This window comes from Alexandromys fortis, unplaced genomic scaffold, assembly GCF_014885135.2.
Source record: "Alexandromys fortis isolate MF-2015 unplaced genomic scaffold, M_Fortis_MF-2015_v1.1 scaffold_10, whole genome shotgun sequence".
In the NCBI taxonomy this organism is placed as follows: Eukaryota; Metazoa; Chordata; class Mammalia; order Rodentia; family Cricetidae; genus Alexandromys; species Alexandromys fortis.
The window spans coordinates 3,451,754-3,473,084 of NW_026067895.1; the positions used below are offsets into that span (position 1 = coordinate 3,451,754).

At 41.0% G+C, this 21,331-nt stretch overlaps 1 protein-coding gene across 4 annotated transcripts in view; it reads right to left on the reverse strand.

Annotated features, from left to right (window-relative positions):
* Positions 1-21,331, reverse strand: part of Pcsk5 (proprotein convertase subtilisin/kexin type 5) — a 411,377-nt gene that overhangs the window by 304,900 nt on the left and 85,146 nt on the right. For all 4 annotated transcript variants that reach the window (XR_007594733.1, XR_007594738.1, XM_050158819.1 and 1 more), the window contains exon 3: positions 18,115-18,228. Coding sequence is in view for 2 of the 4 variants with exons in the window: in XM_050158819.1 (XP_050014776.1) it covers positions 18,115-18,228 (114 nt within the window). In the remaining 2 variants the exon portion in view is untranslated. The remainder of the gene's footprint in view (positions 1-18,114; positions 18,229-21,331) is intronic.

Below are 21,331 nucleotides of genomic sequence, written 5' to 3' on the forward strand. Positions count from 1 at the left end.
AGAGCTGGCAGACCGACCAACCCTGTAACTACCCAGGCTCAGAACCAGAGTTATGAGTTGCCCCACCCCAACATCCACCCGATCTGAGATCTTCCGGTGCCCATGAAGGGACAAGTGCTGCAGACCCAAAGCTGCAGAATCTGCACAACACCTGTTGTGCAATAACAGGATAACCAAGTGGAGTTCCAGGAAGGATCTAGCATTGATAGTGTAGCAGAAACCAGAGGCCTCACACCAAACCGAAGACTCTCTGCAGTGGACACTTGCAAGTAAAGATGTATGGACAAACGGGTTTACTGCGTGACTCCCTGGGTCACACTACAGCCTCCATGATGAGACTGGTTTTTACTTTTACTTTTATTTTTTTTCTTTTCATCTTTTTTTCCCCCGAAATTTTATTTTATCTTATTTTGAGAAGTGTTGCAAGGGCAAAGTGCAGATATGAAGAGACAGGGAAATGAATGGGATAGAGATGTATAATACACAAAGAATAAATAAAATAAAGTTAAAAACCAAAACTATCATACACATAGTATCCATTTTCCTTTGCACAATGTTTTATAAACTTTCTAAGGAAATTAATAAATATAGAGGGAAAGACGGAAAAATTCATCAGAATAGAAAGTAATTAACTAAATTAGTTAAATGAACAGGGAGGGAAAAAATAAACTAAACATTTGAAACAGACAGTCTGAATTTACTGCCTCATGGAATGTATTCTAGAGACAAAAAGGAAATTTGAATTTCACTAAGGTAGAGATGTCACTGGTAGTAACACTGTGATCTGAATTCCATAGTCAAGGTATATCTAAGAAATTTACTTGTTTTCTTGACGGCTATGGTTTGCATGGTGAGAGGAAGGGGCAAAACCATAAAACAGCAGAAAGAGGAAGAATGTATGGTACTTGCCTAGAACTGGGGTTTCTGCTCACAATTCTAGATACTTAAAGTCACCCCACGGCCTCAGCACTAATGGACACTAACTATAGACCTGAAACACTGGATGAGAACCACAGCTGTAGTACTCATTTTTGCCATTCTCCTCTAAACAGCAAAGCAGAACAACTCTTCACAAATCATTTATACCGTGTGGGAATTATAAAGTCATCCATAGATGGGCACATGGGTTGTGGGTGAAGGCCATGTGCAAATGCTACCTGTACTGTGTCAGCTTGACACAAGCTAGAGTTACCTGAGGAGAAGGAACTCAATTGAAAAAACGCCAGCATCAGATTGGCCTGTAGGGAAGCCTGGGGGGCATTTTCTTCTGAATGATGAATGATGTGGGAGAACCCAACCCAATGTAGGAGGTACCAGCTCAGGTACTGAGCAGACCGTAGGAAATAAGCCAGTAATCAGTGCTCCTTCCTGGTCTCTGCTTCAGTTCTGGTCTCCATGTTCCTATTCAAGATCCTGTGTTGGCTTCTCTCAGTGATAGACAGTGATCAGGACCGGTAAGTCAAATAGACTCTTTCCTCCCTACGTTGTACTTAGTAATGGTGGTTATCATAGCAACAGAAATCTAAGACGTTTCCTACAGGAGATTTTGATGTTCTAGGGACTTTGTTCTCTGATAACTGATGATGACTACATTCTTAGCTCTACACACTAAAAATGGGCTTGCAGTAAATTACACCCTCACCAGCGATGTCTGGATTTTTAAGTGCTATTATTCCTCAACCAGAGAAACCACCTATTGGAGAAATAGTTATTTTCAAGTGTGGAGCAGAGAAAAATATAAAGTGTTAAAAGTTATGATTGGATTTCTCCAGAGTATGGAGGCGCCCACTTGAACAGTGTCTTACTCCTTAAACCATGACAACTTGTGAACCAAAAAAAGAGGAATGTCAGAAATGACTCAGTACATTTAAAAAGAACCCATGAATTCACATGGTATTTAGAAAGGAAAGAAAGTAAAGATGGGACCACAGAATTAGAAAATCATCTTGCAAGTTGACAGAATGATTCATGGAGACAGGAATCCTCATTATTTGCGACACCTTGGTAAAGGTTGGCAAGGAAGAGTCTATTTGCACATCTCAAAATAACACTTCTCAGATCCTTTATTAATTATAAACCAAACTAGGTTCTTACAATGAAGAAATCTCCCAATCGGTGATTAAATTTAAAATCACCAAGTTGAGACTTCTGCCTTCATGCCACCTGGCATGAAGAACTGAGAGAATATAATCCATCCTTGGTGAGTTTTTGTGTCCCAAATATTTAAACTCCTCATCTTGTCTTAAAACCAATCATTAACAAACTTCAAAGTGAGATGCGCTCTACCTAAAACTGATTCCAACAAAACCATCAACATTAGGAGGTAGAAGCAGGGTTGATCTGAGTTTTGGGCCAGCCAGAGTGACATCATGAGACTCTGTTGCAAAAGAACAAACCAGACAAAGAAAAACACACAAACATGAGAGGCTGTATCACATTACCCCTCAGTTCTAACTCTGAGAGGCTGGACAGACAGGGAGAGGGCACCAACAATGGCAACATGAACCTCAGGGTCTGAATCAAAAGGAATCAGTTCATCAAAAATGGCATTGTGGGAAAATTTGAATATGGATAGAAAATTTGACAAAAACATTAATTCTTACAAATGAGGACTTTTTAGATTCATAAAGAATATTTTGAAATGTCTACTACATACTTTAAGAATCTATATGGAAAAAGGAGAGAAACAGAGACAGAGAGACAGAGAAAGGGAAGAGGGAGGAAGAGAGAGAATGTGTGTGTGTGTGTTTGTGTGTCTGTCTGCCAGTCTGCACACATATACAGGCATATACAAAGAAAGAATAATAGCTTTGGTAAATACAGGTGAATTCAATATTTGTGTTCATTATACCAATCTTATGTCATGTCTATAGATTTCAAATTCATCAAAATGTTGGAATAAGGGAACCTGTCCCATATCCATTTAAAAATCTTTTTTGCTGACTCTGTTTTTAATCCCCCCCCCAAAAAAAAAACCCTTTTCCTAAAGGATTGGTATCACGGTGTACACAGCATAGAATTCATGCCAGAATGATGGAGAGGGAGACAGCGTAGGGAGAGGCAGTCATGTTTAGACTATTCCAAGTCAAACAGAAACCAAGTCAGTCTTTTGCCAACCAACAGCAGACTTGGCTTGGGTAAGTACTTCACCAACCATACGTTCTGGAAACCTATGTGGTCTCTGTTTAGGGCCATCCATGAAGATGCCTACCAGGACCCCAGACTTCTGTTAAGACAGGATGTCACAGTCCAGTGTTCTTTCATAGCCTCTCCCATATGACTCTTCTAAATCACCTTGTCCCAGAGCTGTCTAACAAGGCCATCAAGACTAAATAGAAAACAAGCACAAGATACAGAAATTAGGGGGAAGGTAGAAAAGAGATGGTTTTTCCTCATTGGATTTGAACTTGGAACTGCTGACAGAAGCTACCTTGCAACCATGAGCAGAAGCTTATTAAAAAATGAATCAATAGCCAAAAGACCTGGGCCTTAGGGATTTGCATTATTATCCTGTGGATCAAGTAAGCATGTTTGTTGGGAGTACACACGCTGATAAATTCCCCCTCCCTTTTTCCCTTTCCCCAAATCAAGTGATTAAGATCTCTGATGATTTGCAATTCAATCTCAATTAAAATAGCACCCTGTAAAACATGACTTCTGGACAATCAGGTTACAGAAACAAATGCTGGCTTTCCAAATCCTTCTCTTAAATTCATGAAGGATATAAGGATATTAAGTTAGAGAAGACCTATATAAAGAAACTGCAGACTCTTCAAATCAGTGCATCCCAAACGACTTGACCTTTAAGTATCTATTAAAAGTTCTTATAAGTAAGGTAAGTGTGATGGGGAATAGCACTTTGGAGGTGATGGAGGGAGGAGAATCATGAGTCTAACGCCACAGTGAGTTTACTATCAACCAAAATGACAGGAAACCCTGTCTAAAAACAATACAATCCTTGCAAGCAATGTTCTACAAGAGGCATGTTTCGTGCACACGTGTGCATGTGTGTGTGTGTGTGTGTTTAAATGGCTCATTGGCTATAAAAAAATCTCCTATATCATTCTTAACTTCCATATGCAATGTATATCTATTGCTATGTTGAAATTTGGGTACATCAATTAAGTGAAAGATGGGTTCATCAAAATGCTTTCAAAGTTAGCTGGTCCCAGTGTCTATGTGGTCTACCCTGGGACAAAACTTAACGTTTTCTTATTTGCCTCCAGCAGACTGACTCACACTCCAAACCTAGGAGTTCAATTAATTGTTGAATGAATAAAATCATTAGCAATTTACTGTTTTTTTTCTGTGGATTTTACAATTTGTTTCTTTCCTTCATTTTCCATCCTGCTACACATTAAATTAATGCCTTTATTGAACGGTCTGCAGTACCTCTTGGTTTTAGTCCTGGGAGTACAGAACTAGCTCAATGCTCATTAGAGTGCACGCCCAGTTCAAATGATTTGTTCACCGCAATTCCCTCTCACTCTCTAGAACGAACGGGCCTGATCATTACAGATCTCTTTAATCTCTCATTTTCTTAGACTAAACTCTCCAAATGGCAATGCTTCTGGTCCTGTTTTACTTCGTCCTTCAATTTAAAAATGAATGGCAAGTTTACCACACTCTTCTAAAGGAGCACATTGGAGAACATGATTATAGTCTATTGTGCACAGACCTCGTAGAATTAATTTCATTCCTTCAAAACCGAATGTATACTTCCAGGGTATCAGGTTACTGGAACAGATGGTTTTTCTGCCCTCAATCGACTGCCAGAGCACACTGGAGCAATGCAAGTCTTTGTAATGCTTTCTGGCCTCCAACGACAGCACAGAGATCATTAAAATATGGTGGTGCACTTGAGACTCATGGAGAGGGTGACATGGGGTTTTTAAACAACACAGAATAACAACACTGAGGAGATACCTTGGTTTCATAAAAGCCACGTTAAAATGTTTTCAGGGAAGACTGAGTCAATGGTGGAGTGCTTGCCTAGCCTGTGTGAGGTCCTGGGTTCTATTCCTTGTCCCCCCAAAAGAAACAAAAATGTTTTCTGAGAGGACTGTGTTTCCTTCTGTTGGGTAACAGTGCCCAACATCAATATGATAGTCGCTGTTTCTTCTTATAGCATTTTACTTTGTCATGTTTGATTGCTGTCTCTTAGAAGTTTGTTATTTTCTAATGAGAGACAGAAAGGGAGGGGAGGGGAGAGGAGAGGAGGGAAGAAGGTACTGGGAGGAACAGAGGGAGAGGGAATTATAATCAGAATACATTGTATGAGAAAAGAATGTATTTTCAAAAAAGTAAAAATAAATTTCAGTAATCATGGTATTTATGATGGCATTGTTATACTGAGCTAGTGTTGTACATACAGGCAAGATAAGCCTGAGAGCTGAATTTTCAGAATGAAAAAAGAAGTTGTAGATATAAAATTGATGATAATAAAATTTAAAACAATCTATAATTGATTTCAAATAGAAAATATCTGTATGGCGTATATTTTATGTTTACTGAAAAGTCCTAAAGACTAGCCCAACAGTAACCATCTCCGTACATTATTGTAGTCTCTACAAACTGATTAAAACCAAAAAATGAGAGGGGTCATCAGTAGCCTTTGGGGAAGTAAGTGCCTAACGGATATAACGAAAACGTGCAGCCTTTCCTAGAGGCTGTGCCAAGTAATTGATGGTCAGTTCCTCCGGTAACTGAAGAAATCGCAGAAAGAAAAGAGCCCACTTGGTAAACCTTGATGCATGAGCAGGGCATCGAGGCACTGGCAACTCCCGTGTGACAGACAGACATGCACTTCCACATAGAAGTGTACACTGTCGTTAGGCTGCAGTCTTCTCCCACCTTCTCAACAGGAAAAATGAACTTGAATTTGGGGGCCTTTTGCCCCTATGACTTACTAGGATGTTGACGTAAACTAAACGCAAGAAACAATCCCCCAAAGTGCAAATATTCAAAATGCATCTCGCAAAACTTTAAATAGCCTAAATTACTCAAGCTTTTAAAGGACAGAAAGCAGAGACGAATACAGGAGGTTGAAAGGTAACCATAATGCCTGAGCTATTGGGAGCCTGGGTCAAATCAGAAGGAAAGAGTAGGCAGCAGGAGAAATCTGGAATCTATGCATTTGAATGTAAAAAGAGATAACCGTAAACTTTTATGTGAAAATGGTACTGTGGTTTTATTTTGAAAAGCAATGTTCCTTATAGAAATACATCCAAGGATATTTAGTGATAAAATGAAGAAATGATATTGGCTTTAAGATGATCCGAGTTAAGGGGGCAATAAACGAAAGAATGGCCTTGAGTTGATATTATCAAAGTTGGTAATAGGACCACTGGTACTCATTATATTTTTCTTTTTTCTTTTGCATTTAATTTTCTAAAAAAAAAAAAACAACATTCTATCATGTTTCTAGTATAAGCATGTGAAATAGGAATCAGATGTCTCTCTACCCCGGAATTCAAACCAAGTGGCCTAACTTTCTGATAAAGCTCAAGGATGTGCCTTTGAACGGAATACCTTATTACAGAAAGGGCCTTATGAATACAGTACATTTCTAGTTAGTGAAACTGTACAAGGCAGGGACTGAGCACACACTCAGAGCCTGAAATAGGTTTCAGGATCACACTGATTTGATATATTTTAACTTCTTCAGTATCTTCTTAAAAGCCTGACCTGTTTTTGTTTTTGTTTTTTTTTTTTTTAAAGAAAGCACTTTCCTTCTGCCTCCCTCTCCCCACCTTCTCTGCTTCCCCCCTTCTCTGTCTCTTTCTCCTCTTCTCTCTCTCCCTCTGCCCCCCTTCACCCTTCCTCCTTCATAACCCCCTGAATAAACTTCAACCTCACCCTGAAAAAAAAAAAAGCACTAACTGTAAAAAGCAAATGCCAGTTGCAGGGTGCTTGTGGGAGATGCAGAGCAGAGGCTCAGAAGAAAAGGCCGAAGGGGCTGCAGAAACACTGGGCCTGACAGCCAAGGTCTATGATTCTAGCTCTAAGGAAAGCTAATGTGAGGAGCTCACAAAATCAAGGTCTGCCTGGGACACTGCATGAGCAAGACCATGCTGGACGACTCTGTGAGCCCTGTCACAAACTGAAAAAGGAAAAGAAGAATGTCTATGCAGTTCAGTGCATGTGCAATGCCTCAACTTCAATCTGCAGGCGTACAGAAGAAAACAAAGCATCATTCCAATGAATGAGAACGAGCTAAAAAGAATTTTATGCTAAACTTCCTACTGCTGAGAGTCAAGCTGAAGCTCTTTCAGCTCACTGGCAGATAAGAACGACTTCTCAGTCACTAGTAACAGATTCAACCATCACGTTTTCAAGACATCAATTAAACTACGTTTCCAGAGTCATGCAAGGAAGTCATAAGAGCACAATTCTATTATTTGGATATCACACTCTTTCCTGAGCTTCACCTAAGCTAGTTTTATATGCTTGGGCGAGAACGTCTATAATTTTTTGTAAGGATCAAATTCAAATCACTAGGAAACCAAAAGGCTATGAATAAAACAAAAGCCAACTATCTTGAGTAATATTTGAAAATTTTCCATTAACGTGGCACCAAATATTAGAATAGTCACCATCTAGACTAATTGACCATTGCGTTACCATTAAAGAAAAAAATAGATATTTCATGAGACTCCTTTTTTGAATCAAGGAAAGAAAAACAAGTGAGTGCATTTTCCATCCTGCCAGCCTCATCTGCCATGGCACCTCTACGCTCGAAACCCAATTACGATTCTGATCCGTGCAATTAAGTAATCAAGTCCTGATCCCAGAGTTAGCGGCTCCCTTCTACTTGTCTCATCCTAGCCTGACTTTTTTCTTAAAGATTTATTTATTTAAATATACAGTCGTCTGCCTGCATGTATGCCTACAGGCCAGAAGAGGGCACCAGATCTCATTACAAATGGTTGTGAACCACCATGTGGTTGCTGGGAATTGAACTCAGGACCTTTGGAAGAGCAAGCAGTGCTCTTAACCACTGAGCTATCTCTCCAGCCCCCTAGCCTGACTTTCTGTGCTGTACACACATTCCCTCAGTTTGTACCTCTTCCATATCGACTATCCATCCTTAAAGGAAAATCCCATCCAGGCAGGGGCTGCCCACCAAGTATTTCTTACATTGGACAAACTGATAAGTCAGACTGACATGGAGGTAATTATTGCTTTCTCTTTCTCCGAGCAAAGGTTCCCCCTCACTTTGAGTGTTCTCATCACTGGATTGCTCTCCCTCCATTAATGTCCTGGCCAACTTCCCTGTCAGCAATATCAAGAGAAAAGCATTCCAGATGTCTCTGTCTCATAGATTTTTAGAACTTGAATTTTCACAGAAAATGGAACATGGAACATTTGAAACCACTTTATATTAGAAGCAGTCAAAATTGGTTCTATGAACATAAATATGTTGAAATCTGGGTGACTGATTCTTCCTCCACAGTGTCTCAATGACATTTATTGAGCTAACATCACAAGCTCCTAGCAGAGACACGTTACAGGAAGTCCTGGACTGCCTTGATCACTGCAACTGATCCCAAGCCCAGAAGACACCAAATTGAGAAATGAGGAAATCAGGGAAGCAGTTTGATAAAAGGACTTTAATCCACACATTCAAGAGACAAGACAGATTAAGTGAGCTCAAGGGTCAATCTTATCTGCTCTCCAACAAAAATTAGTTATTAATTAAAGAAAAGTCTGGAAAAAAAACTTGATTTCAAATGACCTTTTTCTCTCCTAACAGACCTGTTGCTCACCATGGTAGAGTTGTCTCAGGGATGGGCCAGCCACATAGTTTTCACTCTTGAAGGTAAAGCTGACAAGACATATTGCTAGTACAAAATAAATTATGTTTCTCAAATATTCATAGAAGACTGTGATGATTTACGCTAGCAGAGAAATGGATGTTACCAGAGTGCTTTTCTTCTTTAGGTGGGTGTCTTCGTCATTGGCCCCTCAGAAAGCACTTTCACTGGCTGTCTAAAAGTCTACTTATCATTCTTAATAAATTTCCCGCAAGCACACTCACATGCGGGACAATGAAATCCGCACTGACATAATCATCTCAAGGTAATGGACAACCGTCAGTTAGGGCTTGGTTGTATACCCTCAAGAGACTAGCTTTTCACATATTAGACAAAATGACTAAACTTATCCAAACCCATTTCCACAAATGTCCCCTTAGGGCAATGTGGCCATCTTGTTTACTGTTTCCTCCTTGGACTGAGGAAATCTCAGGTGCTTAGGAAAAAATATTTCCCAAACGTTAACAAGAAAGAAAAGAAAGAAAGACGAATGAATGGATGAGCGGACAAATGAGTGGGACTCAATGAGTACAGTCCCAAACGGGATTTCTGACTCAGAGGAGCACATGCGGACACGACCTGAGAAGCGGGCTTCCTTCTTCATGCAATGATACCAAATAAATGCCTTTACTTTGTATTCTTTTATTGACTCCATAGGCAAAAGTGTTCTTTAAGGAGGTGCTATCATTCTAGCCCAGTCTTGCATATGTTTGCATATATTCTTTGTCCAATGTTTGAGAGTCTTGAAGATTTAACCTCTTCAAGATTGTGATGAGAATTTTCAAACTGCCATAGCAGGGATATGTTTTCATAAGCCACAGATCATTATTATTAATACCTTTGACAAAAAGAAATAATGGGTGTGAAACAAATTGGCAGAGACCCATTCTGAAACCACTTGACTTCACTTAGAGAAGTCACCCACTGCTAAAAGGACAAGAAGAAAAAATGCCAAGAGCAGGTAGGGATGGTGCACGTGGGAACAGTTAGTGTCAATATGTGATGTTAACAAAGTGTACTGCCATTTAGATTACAGATCTAAACCACCATCTTCAATGACTAGAGACAGGGAAGGATAGTTGTAAATGCTCTAGGCACAAGGACCAAATAATATACATTTCAGAAACACAACTTCCAATAATCAGATAAAAACAAGCAAACAAAATCAAAAGAAAACAAAAACACTTTCAAGAAAAATTATAAGAACATAACATTCAAAAACACAAATTGTAAAAATATTCATTTCTTTTTTTATTATAGGTTTAGAGAAGTTAATAGAAATTGAAGATGCATTATGCTAAAATATTTTAGTACAAATAAATTAATTGTTCATGCTTTGTTGAGCCAACTTACCTACTTTCTCTCTCTCTCTCTCTCTCTCACTCTTTCTTTCTTTCTTTCTTTCTTTCTTTCTTTCTTTCTTTCTTTCTTTCTTTCTTTCTTTTGGAACACCTACTAGAGGTTGCCTAAGGTAATGAGGATTCCATAATTATTTCTCTCCACAGTTCCTCACTCTGTGGAGTTCCTCTAATAGGGATAGCATTTATTACATGATCACACAGATCTGTAATGTTTTAATTGTGGTAAAGTAGACCAAGAAAGACATGCATGGTGATCTAGACTAAATAATAAAAGATTGGGCTACAGTAAAAAAAAGGCTAAGAAAGATCATGGCAAGTCAACAAGGCTGGAGTCAACCAGGGGAATAGGTGTGGGGGCAGCACCCAGCAAGAGTATGAGTGGGGAGATGGAACTCAGGTCAAATGAAGTGTGTATGTACAAGGCAGTGGGGAGGCAGACAGTGGATAAACCAGAAAAGACCCTACAGAGACGAGCCTGAATTTGGTTTTAATTGCCACACAGAAATGTGAAATAAAGGAAAGTGATTAAATGAGGAGATGTTTACTTCAGTTGGCTGGTTCACAGTTTCAATGATCAATCTGACTACGACAGAGAACAGAGAAAATGGAGCTTAGGAGGCAGATTTACAGCTTTGCACGATTCTAATTGGGAGCCAGCAGAGGTTTAGATTAAAGCAGAAAGGGCGGGGAAGGAGAACTGATACCAGCTGGAAATGCAGAATGGCTTTGACTAGCTGACGTGTCTTAAGAGTGGAATTAAGGACGGCACAGAGGCTTCTATCAAACTTACAAGGAATAGACAGGTACATGAGGAATCCAGAAGGTATCGTCATGCAATGGGTTTAGGGAAAAACAGTGTTTAACACAGCAGTCACAAGACTGGAATTCAAATGGTGACCCACAAAGTTGGCCATTGGTTGGCATCTGGGACCTTGGATATTGGGCGCATTCTCATTATAGCCTGATAAGAATGGCTCACAGGACTTAAAGCCTTTGGGTACTGGGCGTGTCAGAACACCTGCTTTCTTTCTGAGTTCCAGGACTTTGGAACACATGAAGCACAGGGGCCTCAGTGACTCACCCGCCCCCACCAACAAGGTGAGGCTCTGAGATACCACATCCCAGATGTTACCGCATTCAGTGCTGGGAGGGAGAAACTGCTTTCCTGGCACTTCCCTTAGAGCCTGGCTTCTTCTGAACTTTGTCCCATGGGACTCCTCCATCTGCTGATGTTGCCTGGTATGCTTTTCTTGACATTAACCATAGCTGTGGGTGTGACTACGTAATGAGTCATATGAACCCTCCCAGCGACTCACTGAACTGGGTGGTCTTGGGGACCGCCTATGAAGTTTTATTAATATTATGATAATATGGTATACAGTAGTTGAAAGTTCGTGGGTTAGCTCTTGGCTGAAGATCTGAGCCTATCAACATTGGGTATTCTCCCCGGACCCAATGTCCAGTACATCTTGACATGGAGAACTGGAAGAAATTCAATCAGGTACAAACTTAAGAAATGATCAATAGAAGTTATATTTTTTTTCCAGATGTCCTAATGTTAAAAGGGTAAAATGCTTTGGGAGGGTCTAGAATCAGTTAGTAGCACATATCAGTACTGGAAAACAGGTCTCAAGTCCATGGTTCCACCAGCACTCCAGTCCCTGCAGAGCAGGAGGGTACCCTTCTCGGATGACTCTTGCTTGCCTCAGAATGTGCCGCATGCTTGCAGATGCCCACCATGTTGCATTTTCAATTAAAACAGCAATATGAGGCATCTTAAAAGGATGATTTCCGAGCTGCTGGGACAATCATGCCCCAAACTCCACCAGATTTTATTAGAGTCAAATGACAGTATAAACCAGTAGGGAAGTGTGTGCCAACTACAGAAACAGCAATGCCTCAAATTCATGGAGAACTGAACACCATCCATTTGGCTGAGAAAGGACCATGTGGCTTAAAATCATTTTTCGCAATTACTATGCTAGCTAGTTCATCGTTTTTGGCAGATATGCACCCCACACAACTGAACTCAGCTAATTTTCACTCTGCTGATCGGCAAATATGATTCCGAAAAACCACCCAGGGAGCTTTCATGAAATCTGAAGCAGTGCATCAAAAACACGAGCCCATTTGTTATTATCTATCGGCCTTGGAACCATGCGTATATATACCAAATAGGCTACCCATCCATCACAGGAAGTTTTCAGTGTAGACTCTAGAACGCTGGTCCCAACCACCAGTGTCAGAGCCAAAAAGCAAAACCATCAGGTATCTCTCTCTCAGTTTTACTTTTAATTAACACACCAAAACTGTAAAATGCAAGGAGAACCACATGGTTTTTCACATGTCTTCCTGTGGCAGAAACACTCCACATCCTCCTTTCTAGTCTTTTGGGGCATCCAATGTATCAGTGGTGTTTTCTGCCTCGAAATGCAGAGCTGCCTTCTACCTAACTATAACCTAGGATCAAACCTGTAACATCCTTGCTACGGTCAGGATTTTCTGCTGTAGAATGCAGAGCTTCCTTCTACCTAACTATAACCTAGGATCCATGGAACTCTCCCTTCCTTTATTCTTTACTTCTTACAATAGAGCTTGCCTGTGTCGGGTAGAAAAATATATGTGTTTTAAAAGTTATTTACTATGGGCTTTTCCAAAAATCATTATTAGTCCCTAATTATTAGACAAGCATTATCATGTAATTCTTCGTCAATTTCCTCGAGTAATGAATATTTAAATGTATGCTTCCATCCAAGTCTCATTTCTAAGCTGGATTCCTCCTATTCACCAACAGCCCAACTGCTGCATTCCAGTAGGAATATATCTTTGATGGTGATTTCGAAATTCTCCCACAAAGAGAAATATCCCACTAAAGGGTAACTCCCACAATGCATTAAATCCATCATGAATGATGACCCTGAAGGGATGTTAATTAGGATCGGAAACTTCAGATAGATCCTTCAAGTTTGTGTATGTAGAAAACTGCATCCAATATTGAACTGCCTGATCTATGTAAATAGCATTCTCGGAACCTTAATAAAGAGTTCTCCGTAATCTTACAGTCTTCAGAGTCAAATTACACTTTCCTTAGCAGTGTTAAAATGGGCCACTGCATCAGTTGGGTAAGTTAAAACCAATTCTACTACACAGGGCCAAATCTTTGTAGCCTTTCTACCCAGTATGTGTTACTTTTGGAGCATCGTAAGAGGATAGCTAAGCCAGGGGTATTTTTCAGGCAGTTCAATTTCAGGTTAAATGAAAGTATCTTTTCATATTAACCTTTCCAGCTTCTCAGATAGAAAATGCTGTCAGAAGAGAAGAGACCAAGGCAAATGAAAACTGACTAGGTGTGCTTTAAAATGACCCAGAAGTTTAAGTTTTCTTCTTCCATCTGATGACTGGGAGATGAAACAAGTTATGTTCTTAGAACCGTGTGTTCAAGATAAGGCTGAGAAGGGAGATTTTTCAAAGGGACTCCTGCACAATAGCATCACCTTGGTAGGGACCTTTGAGGAATGCAAAGTCCCAGACTGTGCTGTGGGAGAAAGTAGGAGAGGATAGGCAGTCATCAGCTTTCAACCCTCCAGGTGACTGTGCTGCCTGCTGGCTTACGAACCACAGCTGCAGAGAGAAGCTGCCCCCCCCTAGGTCTGCAGGTGCAGAGATGGGTTTAAACACCGGACTCTACCTCTGCTTAGTAGATGACCTTCGGCAACTTTTGTTAGGCTTTAATGTCCTCATCCATAAATCAGTGGCAATGACAATAATGCCTAACTCACTGGAACACTGGCGATAATCTGCGACATAAGAGAGTTAGCAAGAGACTTGGCATAACATGGGGAACTCATTAAATGCGGGCAATTATTCTCCCTGCTACGGAGTGATAGCAGGTTTGCTCATTCATTTATGCAACTACTATACTCAGCATTTGCCAAAATGCACATCAGAACCACCCCACTGCCTGAGGACCACTGTGTACCAAAACACAAAACATCACTGCCTGGCGATGGTGGGGCCAAGATTTCCAAAGAAGACTCAATCTGCAAACAAAACTACAGTGACTGTCTGAGGACCAGGGGCCGCACACGTGAATCTGACCCGGCGGAAGCTTCGGCAGAGCAGCCGCTTCCCCAGCAAGCTGTGATATGTTCTTATCTCACTCTTCTCTGTCTTACTGATCTTAGGAGGCACAGATTCTGTGTTTCTAAACAGCCAGCCTATGCCACATGTCGGACAAAAGAAAGGCAGAAGCTGATGCACCAGGACACGAATTGTTCTTCCTGCACTGATCTTCTGAGTCCTACGGGTGGACCTGAGAGGTTTGCTAGGTGGAAAAATGCTCATGGTCACAGGCTCTCACTTTCTTAATGATTTATTAAGTGAATAAATAAAAAGTTGGTGGCAGGGGAACAGCATTAGCAAAACAGAATGACACTTATGTTTGAATCAATTATCTACGCAAAGTTAACTTTTCAAGTGAGAAGCCAAAGAACAGTAACTACAATATAATCTGAGTACTGGGCACTGTGCAAGGCTTCTTGTGCAAGCTTTTGCTGAACTTTGCTGGTGATCTCTGGAGACACAGAATGAGTCGTGCCTCCTCTGGTGTGCACACCTGTGTGGTAGTGCGCTTCAGTGGGGTGGGGGGGTCATAGCTGACTCTTAAGACTAACAAGAAATTGAAGAGATAACTCTCTTTGGGTTCTAAGGTTAGATGCAAAATCATGTTTCCCAGATGACCACTTGATCACATGTCTGTGGGAAGACAGACAATGTCAAGTGACACCCCATCAGCTTTTTGGTAAGGTTCTTCTGGAGAGGAGCCAATTGCTACCAGCAAATGAATAAATACTTAGAGAGTAGAACCTTCCACTCTTGTGGAATCTTTTGAGTCTTCTAACTGAAAACCTAGTTATTGTAGAACAGTGGATAGCCACTACCATTCAGATTTCTGAGCCTCAGAACCAATAAGATAATAGTTGCTGTGAGAACTCAGCTCTGGGGTATCCTGTCGTGCAGCAATAGAAGAGTCACACGAATGAGCAAAACACTCTCACACCACAGTAGAGAAGAGTCTGGAATTTAATCATGGACATACTAAGGGAAGTCTTTAAGAGTCCTGGCTCTCATTTGGTTACAGTATGCCTGAAAGATATTCACAGGTCTGCAGTCTGTTTCCTGTCCTTCTCCTTAAGAGAAAAAGAATAACTTAATAGGAATCTCTGAAGTATTCTGATACTATGTTTACTATGACTAGCATTCATGGCTCTGTCTTGTTTCTTTAGTCATGACTCTGTGAACGTATTTGAAGTTCTTAACGGGCAAGATCAGCATCTCTCTGGGTATCTGTCAGTAGCACAAAGGTGTAGTCGAATTCTGTGCTCATTGGAAGGCTGGGCATCGGCCTGCCCTTGTGGCATCTCAGCTCTACCAGGCTGAGTGAGCTTAGGCATGTGCCTCAGATTCTTCATTCTTACAACATAGCTCACGCTAATGCATACATTCATTTACACAAACTCGGAAAACTACCCAGAGAGCCCTCAGAACATTGCTTTCAGCACACTGAGTATTTAAAGTACTTAGCGCATTGAGTTTTTTTCTCAACCTTCCTTGTGCCAGGCTGAGAAAATTCAGTGGGAAAATGGGGGCTCTTTGGGAGGCAGGCATGGCAGCCTTCAGTCAGCAGGCAGACCATGGTCAAAATGGAGGCCATAGGCCAGCAAGATCGCAGGTAATGAGCTTGTTACCAAGCCTGATAGCCCAACCCATGTTGGATCCTCAGACCCTACATGATGGAAGCAAACAAAGTTCGTGTTTTCTGACTCTCACATGCATGTACACACACACACACACACACACACACACACACACACATAAATAAATAAATGTAAAAAATTAAAAGTATCAACAACAACAAAATACTCAGGAGGTTCGTGGTGCTAGAGCAGTAACCCCCATTTCTCTGGTGTCCTTTCTGTTTCACTAGTACAGTGAGAGGAATAGGGACGTGTGGTGTCCTATCCTTGTCCAGCATGACATGTAGGCAGCAGTGACTCTTTCCTGGGAGAAGGAACATGGGACAAGGCAAGGAAAGTCTCTCGCGCCTGCTTTTATAAACTTTTGCTTTCCACACCACTTCTAAATTTTACTTAGAAATGGCAATTTTGTAATTTTGTCTATGCACACAAAGCCCCGTAGCGCCTGGTAACACTAACTCTAGTGCCCCGCTCCGTGGTTCATCCCTTCTCTGTCTCAGAGCCAGCAAGCTGTCCTGTGTTATAGTCCCCTCAGATGACCCTACTGAATGATTTCCTGCTTTCCAATACCTTTGAAGTTCACACCAGGGCTCCCTTCTTTTCTCCTTAAATAGCAGAACTCTCACGTAAAATTCTACCGGGAATCTAGCCATTTCTACAACCTCCCATCTCTACACATGTCTAGGAAAACGAAGAGATGGTAGACACATCAGCCACAAGCCTCCGCCTCCAAATAAGCATGCATTTCCAGCACGGCAACAGCCGAAGTTCTTGCAGGGATCTAAACCAAGACCCAAGTGTAGAACCCTTCCTTAGCTCACTCTCCTCACAGCACAGCGGATATGAAAACTACACTGGTGACCAGAATGCAATGGTGAAGGGCGCCACCAGTGTGGCGGCGACGGTGGTGAACGTGGTCCCAGTAGGCTCATGTATTTGAACACTAGGTCCCAGTTGGCAATGCTGTTTGGGGGAAATTATGGAACCTTTAAGAGGTACAGGCTTGTTGGAAGGAGTATGCCATTGGGCGTGGCCTTTGATAATTGAGTTCCATGCCACTTCCAGTTCACTTCTGCTTCCTGTTTGAGGGTGAGATATGGTCTCTCAGCTTTCTACTCCTGCCGCCCCACCTGTTGCTTCCCGCCCTGCCCCTCTGCCACCAGAGGTTTTCCCTCTGGAACGTAAACCAAAATAAACTTTATTCCACGAGTCCCTTTTAGTCAGGGTGTCTCATCACAGCAACAAAGAAAGAACTGATGAGAGCGACTGGGGTGAAGGGACCCCCAAAACATGTGAGGGCAAGAACGTGACGCCAGAAGAAAACATGGGAAGAACTAGAGAAATCAGTCCTAGGTGCACCCTCCGTGGTACAGTACTGACCCACCAAGCAGCAAGAGCAAGGAGCTCTCCAGCCAGCCGGAATGGGAGGCCGAGTTCCAGGAAAATATGGGGAAGGGATGCGCGGCTCTGTGGATGTGTGTCTTTTCATCAGCTGGAGACATGTAGAGAATTGGAGACAGGGATTATAAAAAGTAGTGCCGTGGGAAACACCCTGGCGACACTTGGGAATAAAAATTCTCAAGAAAGAGAAACCAAACGGCTTTCTGCCGCTCACAGAGCAAACTGGTGACATATGAATTCATGATGCAGGGTGAGTAAAGTCTTCTTAGCCATGTTTCAGTCATCACGAAGCAAAACTCTCAAGACTAGAGAGGTGCATTTCCAAAGGAGCCAGGCTAAAGCAGACCAGCACCATGCTCTGTGGGTTCTATGAGTTTATCTTACTGACATCCTCACACTGGCTTCCCTGAACTGGCCAAACACTTCCTGATACACAAAGGTGGCATGTCAGGGGATGCCTGCCAGCTGAGTAACTTCAATGATGTGCAAGTTTTAGTGTGCAAGCTTAGTGAGCTATACCCTATCAGAGCCCCGCAACCGTCTACCAGAAGTGAACACGATTGCAAACAGGTCTCAGTGTGTCTACACCTGAGCAGTTTTCTATCTCAGCACCAGACTGTCTTAGAAAGTACGACAGTGAGCTCTCTCTCCAACAGTGAGCCTTCATGGGGGACCAGGTCCCAGGTCACTGCGTCTGGGCCTCCCAGGACCAACAGATTTTCTTCACACACCACAAACGTGGACAACATAACCGTAGCTGGACTTCCTCGGTGAACTTACCATGTACCACATGCTTGGCCACTTGGGATCATTGAAGTAGGTGGACTGGGCGCGGCTGAGGTCGTAATCCCTCTTGGTCCGTTTTTTCACCACTTGCTGCTGGATCCACTCCACCTTTCAAGAGAGACATCTGGTGAGTGCTTCGTCTCTGTCACAGCTCCATAACACAAACGACAGTCTAAAGCATTTCCCATTTTCTGTCAATGTTGTGTAAGTCAGACTTTATTGTGACAATTAAAATCTCTGCGTCCATGTGATTTTCTAGAAAGCCAGCTCTCTCCTGTTTCAATAGAGGCAGACATTGTAGTTTTTTATAGACCAATAATTCATCTCAATGCCAAGCAAGTTGTTAAGCTTTTTAGCAAAATATGCCACTGATAATTTGTTCACTGATAATAAAGTAACAGTGATCATTTTTAGGGTATATTTCCATTCATAATAAGAGCCGGAAAGCTTTTCCTACAGAGGTTCAATACTAAATATTTCAGACTTTGTGGATTCATTCTGCTCTTGTAGTATTATAGCTGAAGCATACTGAAAGTGGTTCAGTGGTGCACAAATAAACTGTCATAAACAAAACCAGCTGGATTTGACCCATCTGCCCCTTCCTCCTATGCAACATACTCTGAAATGTTTTGCCATCACTTTTTTTTTTTTTTTTTTTTTGGTCTTTTTGAGCTGGCATCTCACTATGGGACTCTAGATGCCCTGAAATTTGTCAGGGGACGCCTTAAAGTTGGAACAATCCTGCTTCTGTCTTCTAAATCCTAGGATTTCAGGTATACACTACTGACCTGGTTAGGGTTACACGGTTTTATGAAAACACAGCATGGAAGAGCACTACTAGGTGAATCAAAAAAAAGTATGTCCTACTCTTATCTGTGGAACAGACTAAAGAGTCAGGCTCTTGAGGTATGCACACCCTGCCAATTCTAAACTGCAAAACCGCAACATTCCAGAAAAGCCTTGGCATTAACCATGACCTTTACTTCAACCTTGAGTTTAGCACAGCATCCGTAATCTCGTGACATATAAAATATAAGATATTTTTAAAAAGCAGGTTGTTGTTATGGCAAAGAAGGAGAAAAAAAAGGAGCATCTGAAATACAGGATTAGCCTTGATGCAATTCTTCAAGTTCCCATGAAATGTTCCTTTGTTTGACAGCTAACTTTGTCACAATATTTTGAAATCTCCTGTCTAGCCATCTATCTTTGCTTCCACAAAGTAAAAGCTGGGAGCAGGAACATCATGCAGCTTCCTGTTATAATCTCTTATCTGCCCACACAAAGATCCAGAATCCCTCTTGCCTACTGAGTTGAGGAGGACAAAGGCACCCTTCTCAATCAAAGTGAAGAAGCCAGAATGGACATGTGTGCAGATTATCTGCTCCATGAAATATTCCCCTTCTTGATTCCAAACAATCTTTCTAAGGAACAAATCCCATCATGTTATTCACTCAATAAATATTAAGTGGCAGACAGCATTCTCGGAATATGAAGATGGGTGAGAATGATGTTGGGTTTTGAGAGAATTTTATTTTTTTTTTTGGTCAGAGAAATTTAGCAAGTATTTCATTATTCTTAGATTCATAAAAATATAATTATCTCTACACATGATGCTCAGCAAGTGAAGATTTTAGGACGAGTTTGACAACGCAATTTATACTGTCAAACCTAATTTTTAAATTACTACATATTTATCTCATTCCTACCAGGTCAAGTGGGTTTATAGCTATCTATACACTAGGTCAAGGAAGGCTTCAGATCTGTTTAAGCAAAACTCCTTTAAAAAATGGAAACTTCATCAATCCAATGCCAAGGTGTATATGCAAATATCAGAAAGTATCATATAATCTGCTAATCACTAAGACATTCCTAGAAATTAAAGGAGTCTTTACTGGGGGGGTGGGGTACCATAGTGCATGCATGGTGTTCCCTCTATGTGTCACAAGTAGGACAGATGGGTATGTGGGAGAGAGGAAGCCAAATGGTAGCCATTTTCATAGATGAGCTATGGCAGTGAAAGAGAACGAGATATCTTACCAAATAGCATCTCATCTGTAACTTTACCAGATAAAAGTGTTAGCTACGTGGCATACTTGCTAGACACTGTCACAGCAGTTTGGCATCTGCCTCTGACTATAGGTCACTTTATCTGATCACAGGGGTGTGGTACTCAAAAAAGGCTTGTGTGTGTATGTGTGTGTGTGTGTGTGTGTGTGTGTGTGTGTGTGTAGCATCAAATACCAGGTAATTTGCCTTGGTGCTTTATGGTATGAACTTAGAGAACAATAAAAGCACCTCTTGAATCAAAAGTTTTCTATGATTGAAAAGCTCACATTTATCATTTTAAACACATTTATCTATCCATCCATCCATCCACCCATCCATATTTAAGTTCTTTAAGGAGAACTTAGAGTATTATATAAATGTTATGTCTTGCCAAGCTTACTACAAAGAGAAAAATTTTCATACAACTCAACCCAGCCCAGAAGAGAATGACGTCCTTCCTCTTGACATGTTCCATTTCAGACATAATACAGAATGCAGTGAGATCAGGATACCCCAACACTCACTCAGCTCTCACCTCCCTCTGCAGGCTAAGTAGACACTGAACCTTCACTTCCTAGGATTTCCATCCTCACCTCCTATTTGCCAAGCAAACCACATAAATTGATGATTATGGGAAGTCTACAATACAAACTCAGTTAAACTTGTATCTCAATTTCAAATTTGCCAACTTATTTATCCTGCTCATGAGGTAATTTACCACCAATACTCATGAGGTAATTTATCACCAACAGGATGTAAAAATATTTTATAAGGTGCAAATATACTAGAACTCATTGGTTAAATGTAAATGGGAAACAAATTAGTATCACTTTTAAAATGCAACCCACAGCGAGGAGGAAATAAGTTCTTTGAGTAATAAAATACAATAGAGCTAATGATTAAAACAGGTACATCAATGAGTAAAACAGAAAATAAAGAAACTGACCTTAAATACATAATAAGATGGCATGAACTAAAGATGTTATGCTAAACCATGGGTGACAAAAAACTACTTAACAATGGTATTTGAACATTAATGAACAAATGAAGTTGAAATTTTAATCTCAGATCAGGATAATTTTTAATGTTAAAATGTAAAATATTTAAAAATGTAAAGCACAGTAAGAAGTACGGAGTTTAAGATAATTTAACAGGGGAAGATACA